Source organism: Ictalurus furcatus, chromosome 12 (assembly GCF_023375685.1).
Source record: "Ictalurus furcatus strain D&B chromosome 12, Billie_1.0, whole genome shotgun sequence".
NCBI lineage: Eukaryota > Metazoa > Chordata > Actinopteri > Siluriformes > Ictaluridae > Ictalurus > Ictalurus furcatus.
This window is the reverse complement of record NC_071266.1, coordinates 2,710,149-2,732,519: the sequence shown is the minus strand read 5'-3', so window position 1 is coordinate 2,732,519 and position 22,371 is coordinate 2,710,149. Positions and strand designations below refer to the sequence as shown.

Below are 22,371 nucleotides of genomic sequence, written 5' to 3'. Positions count from 1 at the left end.
ATTGGAGAATCATCGGTGTCATCGGTGGTCGAGGACTATGGGTAATGTAGGCCTTTCCGCTATCCAAAACATACGAATAAAACTTTATTTCTCAGAATCGAAGGAGAGAAAAATCATACTGAAGGCCACATGAGCTACATCTGCAGCAAAGTCACGTCAAGGCGATTTGAAATTGAGAAATCTCCACAAAGGAAATTTAGTAACACAGCTGGCTGAAGAGACACGCAGCTGTCTAGCTTTTTTATCAGCTGTGGATGAAAGCACAGACAACATGGATACAGCTCATCTATCCATTTTTATTAGAGGCGTGAAGCCGGACCTCTGTGTCACTGAGGAGCTCTTGGATGTAGCTGCCCTGCATGGGACCACAACGGGCCGGGACATTTTTGATGCAGTGGAGAAGTCCGTAAGTAAAAATAAACTGCCGTGGGAAAAGTTGGTGGGACTAACTACAGATGGTGCACCTGCGGTGTGTGGAGGAAAAACAGGCTTGGTTGGACTAATGAAGGAGAAATTGCAAAAAAGTAACTGTCACACGCCCCTGATAACGTATCACTGCATCATCCATCAAGAAGCTCTGTGTGGAAAGGTTCTGGAGCTGGATGATATTATAACCACGGTCATGAAAACAGTGAACTTTATTCGGGCGCGTGGCCTGAATCACTGCCAGTTCCAGCTGTTCCTGCAGGAGCGGGGCTCAGAGTATGGAGATATGCCATACCATACAGAAGTAAGATGGCTGAGTAGGAGCATTTTGTTTTGTGTTTGTTATTTCCAGAACATGATCTATGAATGAGGATGTGTGTGAGATGGTGTCTCAGGGTGAGGACGGATCTACTTGATGTGTTCAAGGACAGGCAGCATCACCTCATTGTTGTTGTTCTTTTTGTAAAATGCTACTTCTGTAATCTGTAATACATGTTGGTTGTGCCATAGTCCCCCCTCGCCCCCCCCCCCCCCGACTGTGTTGAAACGAGTTCTGAATGAAGTTAAGGGTTAATATCATAACTTGTTTATAATATTTTTCTTTATTTGCTTAAATAGTTTGAACACTGATTCAAGTAATGTGGGTTTCAAACTGAACATTTATTTTTACATCTGTGCAAATGAATATGTAATATTTGTAAGTTGAATACATAATAAATACAGTAACAGTTATTTAACAATATAATAAGGTGTAATTTAATTTATTTTAAATTACATTGCATTTTGTTACATTCATACTTTTAATGTGACCCATCGAGGGCAACCATTATGCTGATGTGGCCCTCGGTGAAAATAAGTTTGACACCCCTGTTATAGAGTAAGCACAAGAAACTGAAAATTAGACTTAATTATTTCCTGTTAATTCAAGTTGACTGTGTCAGGAGCCAAAGACAATGGGTGGGGTGGGAGTCATTTAGTTAATAATTTCTGTATAAATTGTCCCTAAAATATGCATCAAGCAATATTATTAGTGAAAGTTTAATATAATTAGTGTTATTATTCAAAACTCATTCAACAAAGATTTTTTGGGGGTGGAATGACAAAAGGTTTATCTGGGAGATGCAAAATATCTCAGCAAATATGCCCATGCATGCCTACTGTGGGTAGGTGTGGGTTCACTGAGGGCCAGTGTGGGCAGGGCAAACCCACACTAATCCTACCTGGGCCCTCCTGTGGGTTAGCCCATGGGCCCACAGAAGTTTTGCCCTTTGGAGCTACCATGAGGGTTTACTGTAGGCATCCCCTTGTGTCAACAGCACAGGACTGTTAAAATGTTGTTTTAAGAATAGATGGTCTAGGGCCAGAGGTACTGAAACTTTTTTTTAATTTATAGTCTATATGTGAATGTTGCATAAAGTCAGAGGTCTGCAACAATGACAGTAAAATGTAAACAAGAAGTTGTCCACGGCATCACACTTCTATTCATATTGCAAACTTATTATGAAAAAAATAAGTATATATTTGGACAAGCAAACATTTGATCATCTTTGAAACAGTGCTTATTAATGAAGTTGATATACTTGAACAAAAACCACAAGGAAAAATAGTTTTTCAATCATTTATTCAACAGAAATATCAATAGATGTGATATTCTTTTGTGGAATAAAAGACCCCCTTGGCCTCAGAAGCTAGTATTGCCCCCTTTAGCAGAATTAACTTCTTGTAGGCGTTTTGCATAATTGTCCACCAGTCTTCCTGGAATTTTTTACCACTCTTCCATGCAATATTCCTTCAGTTGCAAGATGTTTGAGGGTTTTCTAGCATGTACTGCCTGTTTAAAATCCCCTAAACATTTAAATGGGATTGAAATCCGAGCTTTGACTAGGCCATTCCATAACCATCCATTTCTTCATTTTGAGCCATTCCTTGGTGGATTTTCTAGTGTGCTTAGGATCATTATCCTGTTGAAAGGTCCACTTTCGGTTCAACTTCAACTTTCGGACAAATGGCCTCTCATTATCTTAAAGCACTCTTTGATATTATGCAGAATTCATAGTTGAAATTCATAGCATGCAAGTTGTCCAGTCCCTGAGGCAGCGAAGCAACCCCAAACCATAACATTTCCAGCACTGTGAAAAACTGTCTTTGGTCTGCACCAAAAAAGTCTGCTGTTACTGTGGACAAACAACTTTATCTTTCGTCTGTCCAGAGCACATTATTTCAAAAGGCCTGGTCTTTGTCTATGTGCTCATTGGCAAACTGTAGTCTTGCAAAAGCTTTTTCTTGGCGTGTCTCCCATGCAGTTGAAATTTGTGCAATCTCTTTCTGTTTGCAGAAGCATGTACGTTGACACCAACAGCTGCAAGACGTAATACCAGATTCTGAGATGAAATTGTAGGGTTCTTAGAGACTTCTTTTCACTTCAGTCTGCTCTTGGGCTGAATTTGCTGGGACGGCCAGTCCTGGACAAATTGGCAGTCATTTGAAATCTGTGTCATTTGTAGATTATTTTCCTTAGAGTGGAATGATGTATTTCAGATAATTTGGAGATCTTTTTAAATCCCTTCCCAGACTCATAGGCATCCACAACCTTTTTTTCTGAAGGCCTTATAGAACTCTTTAGATCTTGGCATGATGGCACCACACACCTCGATAGCAAAGGGAACACCAGACTCTAGAGATGAGAGGGGTATAAATAAGACCGGTTCCACCTGCACTCCCTAAGCAGGTTCTGATCACTGGCACCCAATCTTGAACACCTGATTCTAATTTTATGGATTTGAAGGTGTGATAAATGTAAGGGTGTGACTGATCTGGAGGGGTTTTTTTTGTTGTTGTTGTTTTTTTTTTGCTAGTTTAAATTGTGAAAATTACTACAAAATTAGAAGAGGATGAAATGTTTGCTTGTCCAAACATGTCAAAAAAGCCAACAATTTCTATGGGCTGTACAGAACAATTTAGAATTTTCTATATTTCTGCATAAATATGACCTAAGATTTTCACAAAATTCCTAAAAGTAGATAAAGAGAACCCAATCACACAAATGAAACAAAAATAATATACTCTGTCATTTAATTATTGAGGAAAATTATCCAATATTACATACAGTATTTTTTGAGTGGCGAAAGCATGTGAACCTTTGCTTTCACTATCTGGTGTGAACCCTTGTGCAGCAATAACTGCAAATAAATTATCCTGGTAACTGTTGATCAGTCCTGCAGATTATCTTGGAGGCATTTTATCCCGTTCCTCAGTACAGAACAACTTCAAGTCTGGGAAGTTGGTGGGTTTCCTCACATGAACTGCTTCAGGTCCTTCCACAACATTTCTATTGGATTAAGATCAGGATTTTGCCTTGGCCATTCCAAAATATTAACTTTATTCCTCTTTAACCATTCTTTGGTAGAATGACTTGTGTGCTTAGGGTTGTTGTCTTGCTGCATGACCCACTTTCTCTTGAGATTCAATTCATGGACAGATGTCCTAACATTTTCCTGTAGAATTCACTAGTATAATTCAGAATTCATTGTTCCATCAATGATGGCAAGCCGTCCTGCCCCAGATGGAGCAAAACAGACCCAAACCATGATACTTCCACCACCATGTTTCACAGATGGGATAAGGTTCTTATGCTGGTATTCAGTTTCTGGTATTTTCCTTTCTCCAAATGTAATGCTTCTCATTTAAAACAACAATTTTAATTTTGTTCTCATCCATCCACAAAATATTTTCCTTAGCCTTCTGGCTTGTCCATATGAATGTTAGCTGCAGAAGGGCTGCAATGTTCGTTTTGAAGAGCAGTCTCTTTCTCCTTGCAACCCTGCTATGCCCACCATTGTGGCTTTGTTTTGGTTAATTTTTTATTGCCATTGTAAAGTGCTACAGTCGGTGTCTAACTAGTTAGCCTAGCATCAAAAGTTAGTAGGTAGTTAGCACCTGCGAGTTCAGCACAACATGGCCATGATATGGAGGAAAGATGACGATGACTTGTATTCGAGATGGGACCATGTCAAAAGCAACAAACATGTGAGGATTGAGCTACTGCTGCTATTCTCCGGTGATGAGAAGCAGAGCTTTTTATGCTGGGTGCATCAGTTCAAGGTCTCGGTCAGGGTACTCACAGAGGGAGATGGCGCTGCTGCTTATAATTATGAACTGGCAAGGATTTAACCAACACGGTTAAACAACACAATCATCTCTGCTGTGAGACAGCCTTCCTGTGACTTTTCTGGCTGACTGTGAAGCTGTGAAAGAAAAGGCTTTTGGGCAGAGATACTTTATGGATCGCTTGAGTTCCAGACTGTCAGCTCGCCCTCGTGCTCTGCGAGAATGTTTGGAGGTGTATGCTGCAGAGATCAGCCAGCTGGTGGATGAGGCTTTTCCTGAGTATGGTGATAATGCTCAAAGAGCAGAAAAATTTTGTTGTTTCCTGGCTGGTCTGGATCCTGTACTCAGAGCAAAATGCCATGAACAAGGGGCGACAGATTTGGAGGAGGCTGTAATAATTGCAGATCCGTGTGATAATGCTAGAGAGGCAATGAAAATGGATTACATGACTGTTAATGGTGCTCACACTAATGAGTCAGGTGACATGTGCCAATGCTGTGTGGGGGCCACGGATGGCGGTCACTGATCTTTGATGGAGCACAGAGAGGCCGTTCACCAGAGAGAAAAACGTTTCAGCACAGAGATGAGCATAAGCAATTTATGGAATTTGGTGATCATAAAGACTCATCCCCTGCAAGTCGCAGCCCCAGCCCCCACAGATCTAAGTAGTAACCAAGGAAACATGGCGTGCGTTTCATGTTTCCTAGTGGAGGGGAGTAGGAAATGTTAGGAAAAGTTAGGAAATGGCTCCTTCTGAGGTCAGGGAATTTGTGGGACAATGTTCTTATTATCAACGATTTGTCAAGGACTTTTCTGCTCACTTAACCAGCTTGTTGGAAAGAACTGCCGAATGTGACGCGTCATCCAACCATTTGAAAGTAGTGTTATCATCTGCTCCTATCATGATATTGCTTGACTTCAATGTGCCTTTTAAAATCTACAGTGATGCCTCTAAATGGACTGTTGGTGCTGTGCTTGCCCAGGACAAAGATGGACTTGAGCATGTGGTAGCATATGCTAGCCGGGTATTGAACCTCACACAGAGACATTGGTGAACCTGTGATCGTGCGCTGTGGACCACTGTGTGGGCAGTAAGACAGATTCAGACATTATATTGGATTTGCTTCATTTACTATCATCACAGACTATCGACCACTCTTGGCACTTTGGCGTATGTCCATTGATGATGACCATGATCATTCTGTGGATGATGACCATAGAACTCCTGCTGGTATTTCTACAAGAAAATGAGCTGAAAATCCTGTAGGATATCTGCATAATATTCCTGCAGGATTCCTGTAGGGGTATTTTTGTAAGGGTAATATTATAATTTACAAAACAATTTCTTACCTTTTTTTAATTCTGTTTTTTTTTTTAGCTGTGTATTGCACTGTGGCTTAGAAACTTTACAGATTACATCATTAATTATGCAACTTAATTAAAAAAAATCATTTATGAAAATACTTTGCTTTTGTTGTGAAGTTATTTCCCCTGTATGTGTCCTACAGGATACACTCACCATATCCTGTAGAATTCCAGGAAGTGTGTTTTAAATAAACCTGCAGGAAATAATTCCTGCATATATTTTTTTCCCTTCATAGAATTCCTGCAGGTATTTGTACAGGACAATTAGCTGAAAACCCTGTAGGATATCTGCAGGATTCACGTAGTTTTTTTTTGTATGGGTAATATTATCCATCCATCCAGCCATCTTCTACCGCTTACTCCTTCTTCAGGGTCACGGGGAACCTGGAGCCTATCCCAGGGAGCATGGGGCACAAGGCGGGGTACAGCCTGGACAGGTTGCCAGTCCATTGCAGGGCACAATCACATGCACACTCATTCATACACTACGGACACTTTAGACACGCCAATCAGCCTACCATGCATGTCTTTGGAGAGTACCTGGAGGAAACCCCCACAGCACGGGGAGAACATGCGAACTCCGCACACACACGGCAGCGGCAGGAATCGAACCCCAGACCCTGGAGGTGTGAGGCAAACGTGCTAACCACTAAGCCACCGTGCGCCCTGGGTGATATTATTATTGACAAAAAATTTCATACCTTTTTTTAATTCTATTTTTTTTAGGTGTGTATTGCACTACGGCTTGGAAACTTTACAGATTGCATCAGTCATTATGCGACATAATAAAAAAAAATCATTTATGAAAACACTTTGATTTTGTTGTGAAGTTATTTCTCCTGTATGTGTCCTGCAGGATATAAACACTCGCCATATCCTGCAGAATTTCAGATCTATCCTACACAATAGTCTTGCAGGAAGTTTGTGTTTTAAATAAACCTGAGGGACATGATTCCGGGTGCATGGTGGCTTAGTGGTTAGCACGTTTGCCTCACACCTCCAGGGTCGGGGGTTCGATTCCCTTTGTGGCCCTGTGTGTGCGGAGTTTGCATGTTCTCCCCGTGCTGCAGGGGTTTCCTCCCCCAGTCCAAAAACATGCATGGTGGGCTAATTGGTACGTCCAAAGTGTCTGTAGTGTATGAATGTGATTGTGTGCCCTGTAATGGATTGGTACCCTGTCCAGGGTGTACCCCGCCTCGTGCCCAATGCTCCCTGGGATAGGCTCCAGGTTCTCCCGTGACCCTGAAGGAAGGATAATTGGTAGAAGATGGATGGACATAATTCCTGGAGGATATAATTCCTGCATTTTTTTCTTCTTCATAGAATACCTGCAGGTATTTCTACAGGAAAATGAGCTGAAAACCCTGTAGGATATCTGCACAATATTCCGGCAGGATTCCTGTAGGATTTTTTAAGGGCAGTGAATCTTTGGCTTTCTTTTATTTAGCTGGCATGCTTGTAGTAAAGATGAACGAAGTCTGACAAGACACTTTAGCGTGGGAAAGACTAACTGTAAAGTAATTTGTGATTTATCCACTAGAGCTCAGAACTTTGCTGTCACTCAGTGCAGTTAAATCTTACCCTCTCCGTCACATCTGGTGAACGCTCAGGAAGAAAGCGTTGTAAACTGAGAGTCTGCCCCTAGTGTAACACTGAAGTATTTACCCATAGTGCATTGCTTTCGAAAAAGCACAACACATCGCCATTTTCAGCGATTTGGGAGCTCTGCGACCGGATCAGCAAAGTAAATAGGTCACAAGATCGTAGAGAGAAAAATAAAGGCTCAGTCTACACCAAAACGGCGTGTTTAATTCGTCGATCTCACTGCTCCGAACCCTCCGACTGAGAGCAAATGGTGGTGGTCAGTTGGCCCGCTCGGATGAAGTATTCAAGTGCAGTCCCGGGCTGATGTCATCACTGATCGCCTCTCTCCTTGCGACTTAACCATAAACCAGGTGGGAGGAGAGCGCTACCACCGTCTGCTCTAAACATTATTATGAATTTAGGTATAATTATTGAAGTCATTACTTTGATTCACGGACTGATTTGCGTTGTGCAGTAATTGCTGTATATATTGGGAAGTTGGAAGATGGTGTTCTTTATCTCCACCCGAATTCCGACAAAACGCCTTCTGCACTGGGATTGACTAGTAATTCATAAATGCACATAAACCGGTGGGGAAAATAACGCGGATGTACGTCTGTTACTGAATTTAAAACAGACTAACGCATGAAGTGGTTGGTTTAGTGAAACAAACTGAAGTTGTTTGGCTTTTCCTTGTTGAGCAAAAATGCTTATTTTTAATTAACAGTCTTTATATGCCACGGTGGAAGGTAGCCTTATTAAAATGACTATAATATAGGGGGCGTGGCCGTCTGCGAAATGGCTATAATGTAAGGGGCGTGGTCGTCTGCGAAATGTCTATAATGTAGGGGGCGTGGTCATCTGTGAAATGGCTATAATATAGGGGGCGTGGTCGTTCGCGAAATGGTTCTAATATAGGGGGCGTGGTCATCTGTGAAATGGCTATAATATGGGGGCGTGGTCGTATGTGAAATGGCTATAATATAGGGGATGTGGTCGTCTGTGAAATGGCTATAATATAGGGGGTGTGGTCGTATGCGAAATGGCTATAATATAGGGGGCGTGGTCATCTGTGAAATGGCTATAATATAGGGGGCGTGGTCGTCTGTGAAATGGCTATAATATGGGGGCGTGGTCGTCTGTGAAATGGCTATAATATAGGGGGTGTGGCCGTCTGCGAAATGGCTATAATGTAAGGGGCGTGGTTGTCTGCGAAATGTCTATAATGTGGGGGGCGTGGTCATCTGTGAAATGGCTATAATATAGGGGGCGTGGTCGTTCGCGAAATGGTTATAATATAGGGGGCGTGGTCATCTGTGAAATGGCTATAATATGGGGGCGTGGTCGTCTGTGAAATGGCTATAATATAGGGGATGTGGTCGTCTGTGAAATGGCTATAATATAGGGGGTGTGGTCGTCTGTGAAATGGCTATAATATGGGGGCGTGGTCGTTCACAAAATTGCTATAATATAGGGGGTGTGGTCGTCTGCAAAATGGCTATAATATAGGGGGCGTGGTCATCTGTGAAATGGCTATAATATAGGGGGTGTGGTCATCTGTGAAATGACTATAATATAGGGGGCGTGGTCGTCTGTGAAAGGACTATTATATAGGGGGCGGGGTCGTCTGTGAAGTGGCTATAATATAGGGGGCTTGGTCGTCTGTGAAATGACTATAATATAGGGGGCGTGGTCGTCTGTGAAATGGCTATAATATGGGGGCGTGGTCGTCTGTGAAATGGCTATAATATGGGGGCGTGGTCGTCTGCGAAATGGCTATAATATGGGGGCGTGGTCGTCTGCGAAATGGCTATAATATAGGGGGCGTGGTCATCTGCAAAATGGCTATAATATAGGGGGCGTGGTCGTCTGCGAAATGGCTATAATATAGGGGGCGTGGTCGTCTGTGAAATGGTTATAATATAGGGGGCGGGGTCGTCTGCGAAATGGCTATAATATAGGGGGCGGGGTCGTCTGCGAAATGGCTATAATATAGGGGGCGTGGTCGTCTGTGAAATGGCTATAATATAGGGGGCGTGGTCGTATGCGAAATGGCTATAATATAGGGGGCGTGGTCATCTGTGAAATGGCTATAATATGGGGGCGTTGTCGTCTGTGAAATGGCTATAATATAGGGGGCGTGGTCATCTGTGAAATGGCTATAATATGGGGGCGTTGTCGTCTGTGAAATGGCTATAATATAGGGGGCGTGGTCGTCTGCGAAATGGCTATAATATAGGGGGCGTGGTCGTCTGTGAAATGGCTATAATATAGGGGGCGTGGTCGTATGCGAAATGGCTATAATATAGGGGGCGTGGTCGTCTGCGAAATGGTTATAATATAGGGGGCGGGGTCGTCTGCGAAATGGCTATAATATAGGGGGCGTGGTCGTCTGCGAAATGGCTATAATATAGGGGGCGTGGTCGTCTGTGAAATGGCTATAATGTAGGGGGCGTGGTCGTATGCGAAATGGCTATAATATAGGGGGCGTGGTCATCTGTGAAATGGCTATAATATGGGGGCGTGGTCGTCTGTGAAATGGCTATAATATGGGGGATGTGGTCGTCTGTAAAATGGCTATAATATAGGGGGCGTGGTCGTTCACAAAATTGCTATAATATAGGGGGTGTGGTCATCTGTGAAATGACTATAATATAGGGGGCGTGGTCATCTGTGAAAGGACTATTATATAGGGGGCGGGGTCATCTGTGAAGTGGCTATAATATAGGGGGCTTGGTCGTCTGTGAAATGACTATAATATAGGGGGCGTGGTCGTCTGTGAAAGGACTATTATATAGGGGGCGGGGTCATCTGTGAAGTGGCTATAATATAGGGGGCTTGGTCGTCTGTGAAATGACTATAATATAGGGGGCGTGGTCGTCTGTGAAATGGCTATAATATAGGGGGCGTGGTCGTCTGTGAAATGGCTATAATATAGGGGGCGTGGTCGTCTGTGAAATGGCTATAATATGGGGGCGTGGTCGTCTGTGAAATGGCTATAATATAGGGGGCGTGGTCGTCTGCGAAGTGACTATAATATAGGGGGCGTGGTCGTCTGTGAAATGACTAACTATTACAAGCTGCTTCTCAAGTTGTTTGCAGCATTAAATTTACTGCAAGTGAATCTGTAATTTTCTTATAGCTGTTCTGCATTTACCATCATATAGATAAAAATACAAAACCATTTGACGACATCGGTGACAAACTATTTAGGAAAAAGTGTGTGTTTACAGCCTGTTTAGAAGTGTATTACACCCCCCCCAGCTAACAGTTTTTGGTTCCCAGAACATATATTTTTAAGGTTTGTTTTTGGTTAACCAGGAAAGTTTTCTTTATGGAAATACAACGTTGATTTTAGGTTTGCAGAATGTTCCCCTAACGGTCCCTTTTCATGTTCCCTTAACCTCAATTTTCATCAGTTATTTTACATATTCATATATTCTTGCATCAATAACCATAGATAAAACCAGCAGTCTGTATAAAAATTACCAGCGCACAATCCATGTTTTTGTTGATCCCTTGTTTAATTATTTACATAAAATAAAATAAGCCATGCGTCTCTGGACATTAAAAACAGTAATTATCATTTAATACAAAAAATGCAAACATTTTAATAGATAACAATTTGCAATAACACTATCATTAAAAATTACACAAAAAAGTGATCAGATTTTCAACTTCTGATCAACTTCACTTGAAAAATCAGGATCACTGCCACCATCATCTGCAAATTTAACAAAGAAATGAAAAAGGCAATGTAAGTTACATCAACATTAGATTAAATTAAATTATTTGAAGTAAATTTAAGGGTTTTTTTCCACATTGTTTTCAATCTTTATCATAGTGAAAGAAAGCTGACAACACTTATTGTACTTATAGTCAAAAATATATTTCTTTCATCATATAACATGCTTGAGATTTAATGAAAATATATGTGGACCAATTAAAAATATATATCATCTTTAAATTATGTTTCAGCCAAATTATATTCACACATAAGTAATAAATAATTCACAAGTTATAGCAAAATATGTTACAACTTTTTACAAAAATGAAATGCAAATTTTGTAGGCAGGCAGGACAATTCACACAATGTGACTGTATAGACGAGGACATCACTGTGTGCGACTGCTTCTCTCACTTACACTGCAGGAACAGGGGAGAAAACTATTTGTGTCAGGAAATGCCACACAACTCGCAAGTATTTGGAGAAGACGCTGCCTGAGGCTGTGTTCACACACAATGTCAGCACCTGTTTTACATAATAATCCTATGGAGTACACTGTGTTTTCAAAAATGCCGTGAGCTGCTTTTGGGAAGCTCTCAACTGCATTTTGGAACAGAGTTTTTTGTAATATGAAAAAACACATTGAAAAGCAGTTTTCATCAGAAAAAGATGTTACATGTGAACACAGCCTACCTTTGTTTAGCTACCAAGCCACATTAGATACATCCCCTAATATGGAATCACCGCACTTGATTTTTTACTTTTCATTTTTTACAAATAAGCAAATCACAGGTATGACCCAAAACCATTTTTGTTTAATAGCTGAACATTCTGGCTTTGTGAAACATCCCTCAAACAAGTTAAATGAATTTATTTTAATTAATGGCATTTTTTTTCAGATTAAGTAGGGAAAATTATGGAATCACCTTGTAATTTGCAAAAAACAGATTTAGATTTGTGCTGGTATTCTAACACAAATAGCAGCACAAATCTAAAAATGCAAATTAGTCTGCAGTTAAAAGAGAGTGCTTACAGACCTCAACCATGGACTTTTTGCAAGGAAACATGGACCCAACAAGAGAGATGTCAATTGAAACAGTGGAAAGGATTATAAAAACTCCTTCAAGAAAGATATCCAACACAGAGTGGGCAAAAGATATTGGTTGTTCCTAGTCTGCTGTGCCAGCATTTGGTGCAAGTATAAACAAAAAGGGAAGGTCAAGGGATGTCAGTTTACCCAAATTCCCATGATCAATCGTCATTTAAATGAATGATCAATTAATCAATTAATTGTTAACCTTAATACCGCAAGATGTGTCTATGATGCGTTTAGATTATGGCTAAAATGATATTCATGATTATTTTGATCAATATTGAGATCACGATTATTCATTGATTTTAGGGACGACATATTTTTATTGCACGTTCACATTTAAATAAACAGACCGCTGCTTTCACCTCCATGTTGTGCTACATTCCTGTTAATGTACAAATCTTTGGATCAAATTGGACTGGTTTACAGGAGGAGAGACGCAGACAAATCACACAGTAGAGTGGTGCAGGGACGACATCATTTTGTACCGGAACCCGGAAGTTATCGTCACACCGGTTCCCTCGACAAAAACCCAACAGGATTTTTCACATAGACTTTTGGATTATTGCAAAAAATAATCTCTGTGATCAACAAAAGTTTACAACACTAACACGTTCTGTCCATCAAGATCATTTTCACAAATGAACACAATTTTTATGTTAATAAAAGCCTAAATACAATCGACAGAAATAAAAAGCTAACCGTATGCTATAAACGAATTACATCACGGTCACTCGACTTCAACGTCACCATCATCAAGCTTCCGACAAACTTTTCCAAACTTGATTTAAAATCATTTTCCATAATACAGATTTACTCTGTGGATGAATCATCATCCACTGTTTTTTTTGAGAATTGTACACCACATACCTGAACCAGTTTATGTGCAAAGACTTTTCCTGTTCGGCGTGATGATGTTTAATGTCCACGACAACCTGTATAGTCCCATTTAGCAACATGATAGCAACCACCTTTTTCAATACAGGTAAAAGCTTTTTAAAAAAATATATAATGAGTGGGGTTTTACTGGCGTATTTTATGTCATAGAATCACATTCAAAAAACCCATTGACTTTGGGACGATGGAACCCGGAAGGGCTAAAATGCTAACTCGTTTCCGGGTTTTGGCGTTACAAAATGACGTCATCCCTGCGCCGCTCTATGGTGATTGGCTGTAAGTTTAGTAAGCGCTTGATTTGATCCGCAGCAGAGTTTTCTATGAGCGGAGGACGAACTTTAAATGTGTCAATATCGCAGTTGATCATATTCATGTAATCATGGGCATTCAAAATCGTAATCGGGATCAGTATTCAATTAATTGTGCAGTCCTAACAATGACCATAATATAGAATGTGTCACTAACGTTGTCTCATATGCCAGATGAACATCCTCAAATTCTGGTGATTTCAAAATTTTTGCCAGGGGTTGTACTAATGTTAGTTAAGTTGAGGTATCCTTATGTATCATCAACTAACTAGCTTTGCTGACTAACGTAACTTAAAGTAATTCATTACATGAATATCTATGGATGTTAGCTATTTCTTTAGGTGCTCTGCAAAAACACACTTTTTTATTTTTTATTTTTATTTTTTATTGCTGCGCCTAAGCCTTTCTAAGGTAGGGAAAACGCTGAAATATATACAAAACAGGTTGAGATTATTTACTAAAAACAGATCTCCCTCATTCTCTCCCCCTTCTTACACTGACTGCTGTCATTGTCAACAGCAGGTAGGCTGGGCTTCTTTTTGGTCAAAAACCATGGAATGTCTTTTTCATCCTTTCTCCTCATGTTTTCTACCTCTGCCAAACATTGTAGTTAACACAAAAATGTTAATGACTGTGTTGGTGTGGCATCACCAAACATTATAGGTTTTATTTGTCAGACACTTTATTTTACTTACCTGAACTGTGCAAATGTGAACTACATTTTGACTGCAAATCATATACATAAAGTGCTGAAGGATGACATATTTTGTAGGCCAACCTGGAAGTTAGCATCACAAAAACAGAACAATTGGAAATACTGTAAATTGATAAATCTACAAGTTGGAAAATTTGAGTTGGAATAGTTTGCAAGAGTGCGAGTATAAACACAACGAGGCTGTAGTAGATGAGTTTTGCTGTTCACCATGATGACATTTAATGTCCCCGACAACTTCCGTAGTCCCTTTTAGCCACTTGCTAAATCCATCTTTTTCAAGAAATGTAAAAACGTAAAAAATAATGAGTGGGGTATTACTGATGTATTTTATGTCGTAGAATAAAATATAAAAATATCTTGAGCTTGTGATTACCACAGACCTTATTTCAGGCATTTAAACAAAAAACAATTTTTAAAAAACCATTGCCTTTGGGACGATGGAACCGGAAGGGCTAAAATGCTCACTCATTTCCGGGCGTTTGGACTCGTTCCTGTAGCACTCTGCTGTAATGTGTTCCTTTAAAATGCTGCAATATCTAACTCTTCCTGTCTATCAAAAATCCCTGTTTATGGTTATAAAAATAAAACCTAAAAATAAGCATGAGAAAACGTTCTGTAGGTTCTACAGAACAGTTCTCTTTAGGTTGTTACAAAAAAACTTCCCTACAATGTTCTGGGAAGGTTAGTATTTTGGTTACAAAAAATAACGTTCCTAGAACGTTATTATTTGGTTCCATATGCTAACGTTAAGGGAACGTTGTGTTTGCTTGGGATATTACAATTTATTCAGCAGTGATATTCATGATGGACTTTAAATCACCACCTTTGGTTCCTCTGGGTTTTTTATGTTTAATACAGTCGTTGTAGCTTTCTAATGGGGTCTAAACCACAGAGAAAACCACAGAGAGAGAGGCTGAAAACCCTGTATGGTGCTAGATTTAGTCTGTGTTGTGCCCAACCAACAAATGTCAATAAAATCAGCCTATCCTTAAATTCCCAGAGGTTATCAGTATCTGTGGAAATCATGCCATTAAAGCACTGATTTATATTATTAAATGCATTAATAGGTTTGAGGCTAGTCTGTAACTGTAACACAATATTACCACAATATCCAGTGACTGTTATCGATTTAATCAGACCTTAATTCATGTGAATTGGGAATAATACTGGGCAGACGTGCCCCCTTTCCCCATCTCATGTTCTCTTATATTCTATCATGGTAAATGTAGAATATTTTGAGTTCATTAATGTGAAAGAAATAAACAGTATATGTGCAACTTGGCTAACATTAGACAAGAGAAAAAAATTAACAAAGATTTTTTAGCCTGTTAACCTGTTTTCTCCTCCTCTCTCCTGCTCATCACTAAGTAGAATGAACAGTGAAAATGTCAGCCATGTGGACTTTGGGCAACTGATTTGTAAAAGGATTATATTATGCTGAATCACTTAAAAATCCCAATCCAGATGAGTTTTCGTGATTGCCATACTTCCCAAGTGCACAGCTGGTAACAGTTGAATTTTCATGGAAATTTTGGTCATACCGGTTATGAGGGATGATTCCAGTATGAAAATTTATACCTGTTTAAAGGGAGAAACCAAATGAATGAAATATACTTAACATCGGTTCCTATATCAATCTCCTAATGAATAGAACTGCCTTAAATAATGTATAGTTGCTTAATGAAGAGTTTGATATTTGATTAATTGTGCAGCCCTACCTGAAGTTGCATTTTTTTCCACTTTCCTCCGCTTTTCTACACTCTTAATTCTCCTTGGTTTAAGCGGAGTGACATTTATCAAGAGTGACAATACAAGATTTCTCGAAAGCTTCAACCATTGAGTCAGTGTCTACTCCAGCTGAAACATCGTTTATGAAATGTGATTGATAAAATTCTGAGAAAAGATTGGCAGTAGATGAATGAGTAGACCAGCAGTACCGTACAGGCAAAGAAGGAGAAATGCCATCATCTAAGACCTCTAAATTATATACAGAGATTCCATAAGAAACCACTAGTATGGCCCATATTGTGAGTAGGACCGGTGACATATTGCACAAAGTTTAAAGATTCAGTGTGGGACAGAAATTCATTTACCAACGGTTTTGATGGACAGCAAACATGAATATTAAAATCCCCAAGAATCAAGTGTCTATCACCATGAGACATCAGTCCAGAAAGAAAGTCTGAAAACTGTTGGATGAAATCGCTATTAAATCTGGCAGGTCTGTACACGAGTGCACAGAAAACAGGACCCTAGACATCCATAGCTGGATACATGTCCGTGGGTAGCATTCTGCATTTAAAAGAGTTTCTAAAAACAGTGGCAACGCCTCCTTCTCGCCCCGAAGTCCATGTTACAGTCACAGTCTGGTGGTGTTCGACCCCACAGGGCCATTTGTTCGCCATGATTCAGCCAGGTCTTTGTGAATAAATAGTCCAACGATTGTGATGTAAAAAAGTCATTCAAAATAAAGATTTGTTCAATTTCTATCTTGCGTTTACAAGTGCCTTCTTACTAGTGGGTTCATTTGCGCTTTTAGCTGAAATAGAAGATGTGTTTCTGTGAGCTGAGATTATCGAACTTGACCACCCGCTTCACATCACTTACACCAGTCGGAGGGTGATGCAGAGCAGCGCAATAGTTGTAAACTCCAGCTGACACGCAGGACGAGGAATTCAGTCGCTCTAAATTGAGAGACGAGTAGTATATAACCATTCGGAAGTAAAATAACAGTATATGAGTGCAAACAAACATGGAGATCCCTGCTGGGCTTGGTAAAGACCGATGACTAAACTCCAGCAGGCCAGAATGGCACAGCATAATCAATGATCCAACAACGCAGAATCGAAATTCAGCATCTGTGCACTCCAGCTCCACTGGACATGGACAATGTGCAGGAAGTCAAGCTGCCCATTTAAAAACTGCACATAACATCGACCATATGGCAGAAAAATCAAGCTGCCCAATTAGAGCGCTGCGTACTGCATCTGTCTCAGCGAAAACCATCGGTGAGTACAGCAATGTTCATTCATGCCGGGATAGTCCAGTCAAACGAGCGGAAATGAGAGGAAAACGAAGCAATATAAGTGTACGGCAGAGGGCTCAAGTTGATCTAGTGGAGGTGTAGCATAATATTCAAACAAACTAAACAGTCAATATTCCATACGAAGCATGGAACCTAATTTGCTAAGGTCACTCCTACAACAGGCCACTAAATAATAGCGTGTATAAACATCAAAGAAAATCAAAAAGAATCCGGAGAGCAGAATCTGGCAGACAAAAATGCTAGCGTTCACTGGAGTGTTGATGAGGCCCACAACTGTAGTGTCATCAGCAAACTTGATAATGTGATTTGAACTGTACTTTTATAGCACAGTCATGAGTCAGCAGTATGAGATGCAGTGGACTGAGCACACAGCCCTGGGGAACACTGGTGTTCAGTGTGGTGTTGCTGGAGGTGGAGTCGCCGATCCTGACGAAATGGGGTCTTCCTGTCAAAAATCTAGAATCCAGTTGCAGAGAGAGGTGGTCAGAACCAGCAGGCTCAGCTTTATCAATTTCTGTGGGATGATTGCATTGAATGCTGAACTGAAGTCTAGGAGCAGCATCTTTATATAGTTATCATTTTTGTCCAGATTTGTCATTGAAAGGTTGATTGTAGCAGATGTGGTGTCTCCTGTTGATCAGTTGGGACAATAGGCATACTGAAGTGGTCCAGTGTGGTGGGAAGATTGCTCTTTGTGTGTTTTATGACTAGCCACTCAGAGCATTTCATAATGATAGGCATGAGCGCAACCGGCCTGTAGTCATTCAGGCAGGACCTGCAGCGTCCTTGGGTTAACTCTGAACAGAGTCTTCCTGATGTCTTCTGCAGACAGACAAAGTAGTTGGTGGGAGTTGGGGTGGTCTTCGTTGCTGGCATGTTGTTTTGTGCTTCGAAACATGCATGAAAAGTGTTTAGTGCATCTGAGAGCAAGATGTCACCATCACAAGTAGTGTACACTTTCAATAAATTTTATTCAACCCCCATTGCAAATCAGGTTTACTGTCAAAATGTACAGACTTTCAGCTGTTTGCAATGAACAAATCAAACAAAATCAATTGGAATAGTTATTCAACCCCTTAATTGCAACCATCTTTACTACTTAGTAGAGCACCCTTTTGATGTTATGACCTGCTGCAAACGAGATGCAAAGCTACTGGTAGTGTTCCTGAGGAATCTTCGCCCATTCCTCATGAGCAATGGCCTCCAGTTCAGTAATATTCTTGGGTTTGCGTGCTGCAAACGCTGCCTTCAAATCCCACCAGAGATTTTCTATGGGGTTCAAGTCAGGTGACTGTGATGGCCGTGTAGAATCTTGCAGGATTTCTTCTGCAACCAAGCCTTGGTGGAATTTGAGGTGTGCTTGGGATCATTGTCCTGTTGGAAGATCCGATGTCGCCCAAGCTTCAGCTTCCTCACAGAAGGCAAGACGTTTTCTCATTGGATTTCCTGATACTTCAATGACTCCATCTTGCCTTCCACATGCTGCAGGTTTCCAGTGCCAGATGATGCATCGCAGCCCCAGAGTATCACCGAGCCACCACCATGCTTGACTGTGGACTGAGTGTTATTCCTTCATTCTTCTTCCTCCAGATATACCGCTGATCCATTGTGCTGAAAAGTTACAGTTTTGTTTCATTGCTCCACAAAACAGAATCCCAAATCTTCTGTGGCTTAGTATTATGATTTTGAGGCGACTTTAAATTATTTATTTTTTAAAGATTTGTGAAGTCTGGGTCGACACCTGCACTGCACTTAACATTCCACTCAGTAAGAGTGGCAATCCCGTAATGAGGAAATTTCTCAAGGACAAAGTAATCAATGGAGGAGCCATACCAGCTTCAAGAGCGGTATTTGTGAACACTATATGAGAAGGAAAAAGAGGAGCTGAAACTGCATCTTGCAGGAAAACCTGTTGCTGTGATTTTTGATGAAACCCCAGATATAGAGGGGAGATGCGTGCTGAATATTCTCCTGGCGCCACTAGGATTTTAGCCTACCTTGCAGACATTTTCCTTGAGAAGTGCAATCATTCCACTGTATCCATGGTTGTCGTTAATTGTCTACAAGACTACGGCATTGCTAATCAACACGTCATTGTGTTTGACACTGATTATGCTGCATACATGAAAAAGACTTTTGTTGCTGCACTTCAGTCACTATTCCCGAACCCCCGGCAGATAACGTGCATGGCTCACATCACGAACCTTATTGGCAATGCCTTTTGCAAACCATTTCACCAGTTGAATGGTTTTATGCTAAGTTGATCCCAAATGTTTAACCAGACTGGCTCATGTAAAAGACAGCCAGCAGGAAAGAAAGCCACCATGGCTCCAAATCTGGGTAGGACATGCTAGAAAGCATGGTTTTCAGCAGTACAGTACCACTCTGAGCACTTTGGACTCTACACAGAGTTCATAGAGATTCAAATGGCGGTAGGCCTAAATCAAATACAAATTCCTGTACAAGCTAAAACATAAGTAACATTCTTCCTTGTTGATCTATCATAGCCTTCCTTTAACAACACACAAACACAATTTAACAGTTCATCATCATAAATCAATACCATAGCCATAGAGAAATATCACAGCCTAGTTGTATACTTTTTGCAAGTCTGGGGCACTCAGTGCTTCAACATCTGGAGTGGTGGATTTGGATGTGTTCTGGGATGGCCTACATGAGAGTACCTTGGTTAAACGATAGAAAGATGCTGTCTCAATCTCAGCTGATACTGAAAGAAGCAACAGCATCTATAAGCTGGTGTTGTCAAGCCAAAGGAGGTCAACTACTAACCAGAATCTCAGAGCCTTGGTTGACATGTACCACAACAAACAGCTCCGCAGTAGAGCTTTTGAGAGAGGGTAGATGATTAAGTGGACTTGGATCTTATTGAGCTATAGTTTCACGTGCACATTTTATACAGCAATCTGGATATAAGAAATTTAAGTTTGTTTTCAGAAAACCTTTAGTTATGTGTTCTGTGTTGATGCATTGTTTGCGTTCTGTAAAATGGATGCATTGTTTGCTTAAGTCGATGCATAGGTTGAATCCTGTTAATATGATGCATTGTTTGCATTCTGTTAAGTTAATACCTTGTGTTCTGTTAAATTGCAAAGCGTCATATAAAGTACTACATAAACAATGGGCATTTTAAAAATAAAACTAGGTTTTTACATTTTATGTTAATGAATTTCACTGATTTTTATTTGGTGCTAAATTTGAATTGAAATGGAAATGTTCTGTTATTTCCAATATTCTCTTTTTATATATTAGAGAGCCCAATAGAACTTTATTGAGGTCAGAAAAGTAATAAAAATGTTTACTGAATATTGTCTGTGGTATACTTTTTAATGACAAAAGGTGATTACATATGTCTTCACTGGTAGTAGTATAAAAGAAGAATTTAAGTAGTTTTCCGCAAAAAAAAAAAACAAAAAAAAACTCCCCAGCAAAATCAATCATTTTTGGCAGCAACAATCTATAAAAAAAAAAGAAGAAGAAAACCTGCTCGAAATCCTTATACAGCCATACTGATCTTCAGTACAACAGTAAAATTGTGGGTATGATGTTGCTTAATTATGCTTTTATACAACAGTTTTATAAACAAGAAATTAATATAGAATGACTGACATTTCAGACACAATATGGCCAAATATCTTGTTTATTTTTGGTCTGTAAAAAATCGTTTCCAAAGAAACCACATCTGGATAGAACATTGCATGTTCAGTCAGTCTGTGCAATGCACAGACTGACTTGACAGCCTGTAGTAAGTTAAGTAATGGTTTCACTGTAATAAACTATTGCCAGAATTATAATTTTATGTAGCAAACACCGACAAACAGAGTAATACAAAGAGTGAAATGTACCAGTGTGGTTGTGCTAAATGCCAGCACTTTTTTCAAATGCTGCTTGTCTAATCAAATTAGTGGACCAGAAGTAACTGTAGTATAAAATGATATTAGCAAATGTTCTTGTACTATATTATAAGCCTCATTCAACATTTACCTGCTCTTCTCCTAGAATGAAAAGAGGGCAGAAGAGAAGAGATAAACAGGAGGATGGAGGAGGCCCAAGCCCTGGTGTCCCTGAAAACTGCAAAAAGCTTCGTCAAGAGGGTTCAGAGGAACTTGTGCAGGAGCAAGGGCACTACAACCCAGAAAGCACTGTAGACTGGGGCTGCCTGCCTCAGGAGATCCTGCTGCAGATTTTCCAGTATCTGCCCTTACTGGATCGGGCTTTTGCCTCACAGGTGTGCAGGGGCTGGAACCAAGCTTTTCACATGCCTGAGCTCTGGAGGTGCTTTGAGTTTGAGCTCAACCAGCCTGCCAGCTCTTACTTGAAGGCCACACACCCAGACCTCATCAAGCAAATCATCAAGAGACACTCCAACCACCTTCAGTATGTCAGTTTCAAGGTAAGGGCATGTCTTAGGGTAGTTCCTAACACATTAGATATTTGTGTAAGCTGTGGTGAAGTGACTTTCTAGTACAAAGATATGATCTCACATTTCAACAGTGTGTGTGCATGTTTTTGGACCTCTCAGGTGGACAGTAGCACTGAGTCTGCAGAAGCAGCCTGCGATATCCTGTCTCAGCTGGTGAACTGCTCGCTCAAAACCTTGGGGCTTATATCCACAGCTCGACCCAGCTTCATGGAGTTGCCTAAGGTAAACACAACCAGCTGTACATCTCTCAGGAGGAGGTTAATGCAAACCTTCAGTTGTAGATGAAAGCAGTGCCACTGTAAACAGGCTCCGTCTGCATGTGTCAACATTACACTTTAGCTGTATGATTCTTGACCATCTTCTGTGGTGATGAAGGAGACACCTGAAATCTTGTTTTGCTAGTACTCACCCAGCAGAAAAGCCAGTTCACTGAAGGGAAAGGATGCAGGACGTGTATGATGAGTTTTTTGCGGGAGCAGTTACTTTTGTACTGATTTTTCTTGGTGAACTTTGACCTGTGAATTCATGACCCTTTATCTTGTGAGCCAGTATAAAACAAGGCACGTGTATGATCGCTTTGGCTAGTAAAAAACAGAGGAGCTGCTCATAGTAGTAATAACAGTCATTGCCTCATGTGTTTACTTACTGTTGCCTGGAACACA

At 40.5% G+C, this 22,371-nt stretch overlaps 1 protein-coding gene across 3 annotated transcripts in view; it reads left to right on the top strand.

The window, feature by feature from the left end:
• Positions 1–7,235: 7,235 nt before the first annotated feature.
• The window catches only part of fbxl3b (F-box and leucine-rich repeat protein 3b), a 29,909-nt gene continuing 14,773 nt past the window's right edge, over positions 7,236–22,371 (top strand). The window contains exons 1-3 of one of the 3 annotated variants that reach the window (XM_053637973.1): positions 7,236–7,904; positions 21,286–21,679; positions 21,809–21,931. In XM_053637973.1, coding sequence (XP_053493948.1) covers positions 21,287–21,679; positions 21,809–21,931 — 516 coding nt within the window. In that variant the 5' untranslated portion in view covers positions 7,236–7,904; position 21,286. Of the gene's footprint in view, positions 7,905–16,259; positions 17,231–21,285; positions 21,680–21,808; positions 21,932–22,371 lie in introns of those variants that run through there. The other 2 variants (XM_053637972.1, XM_053637974.1) reach the window with 2 other exon arrangements.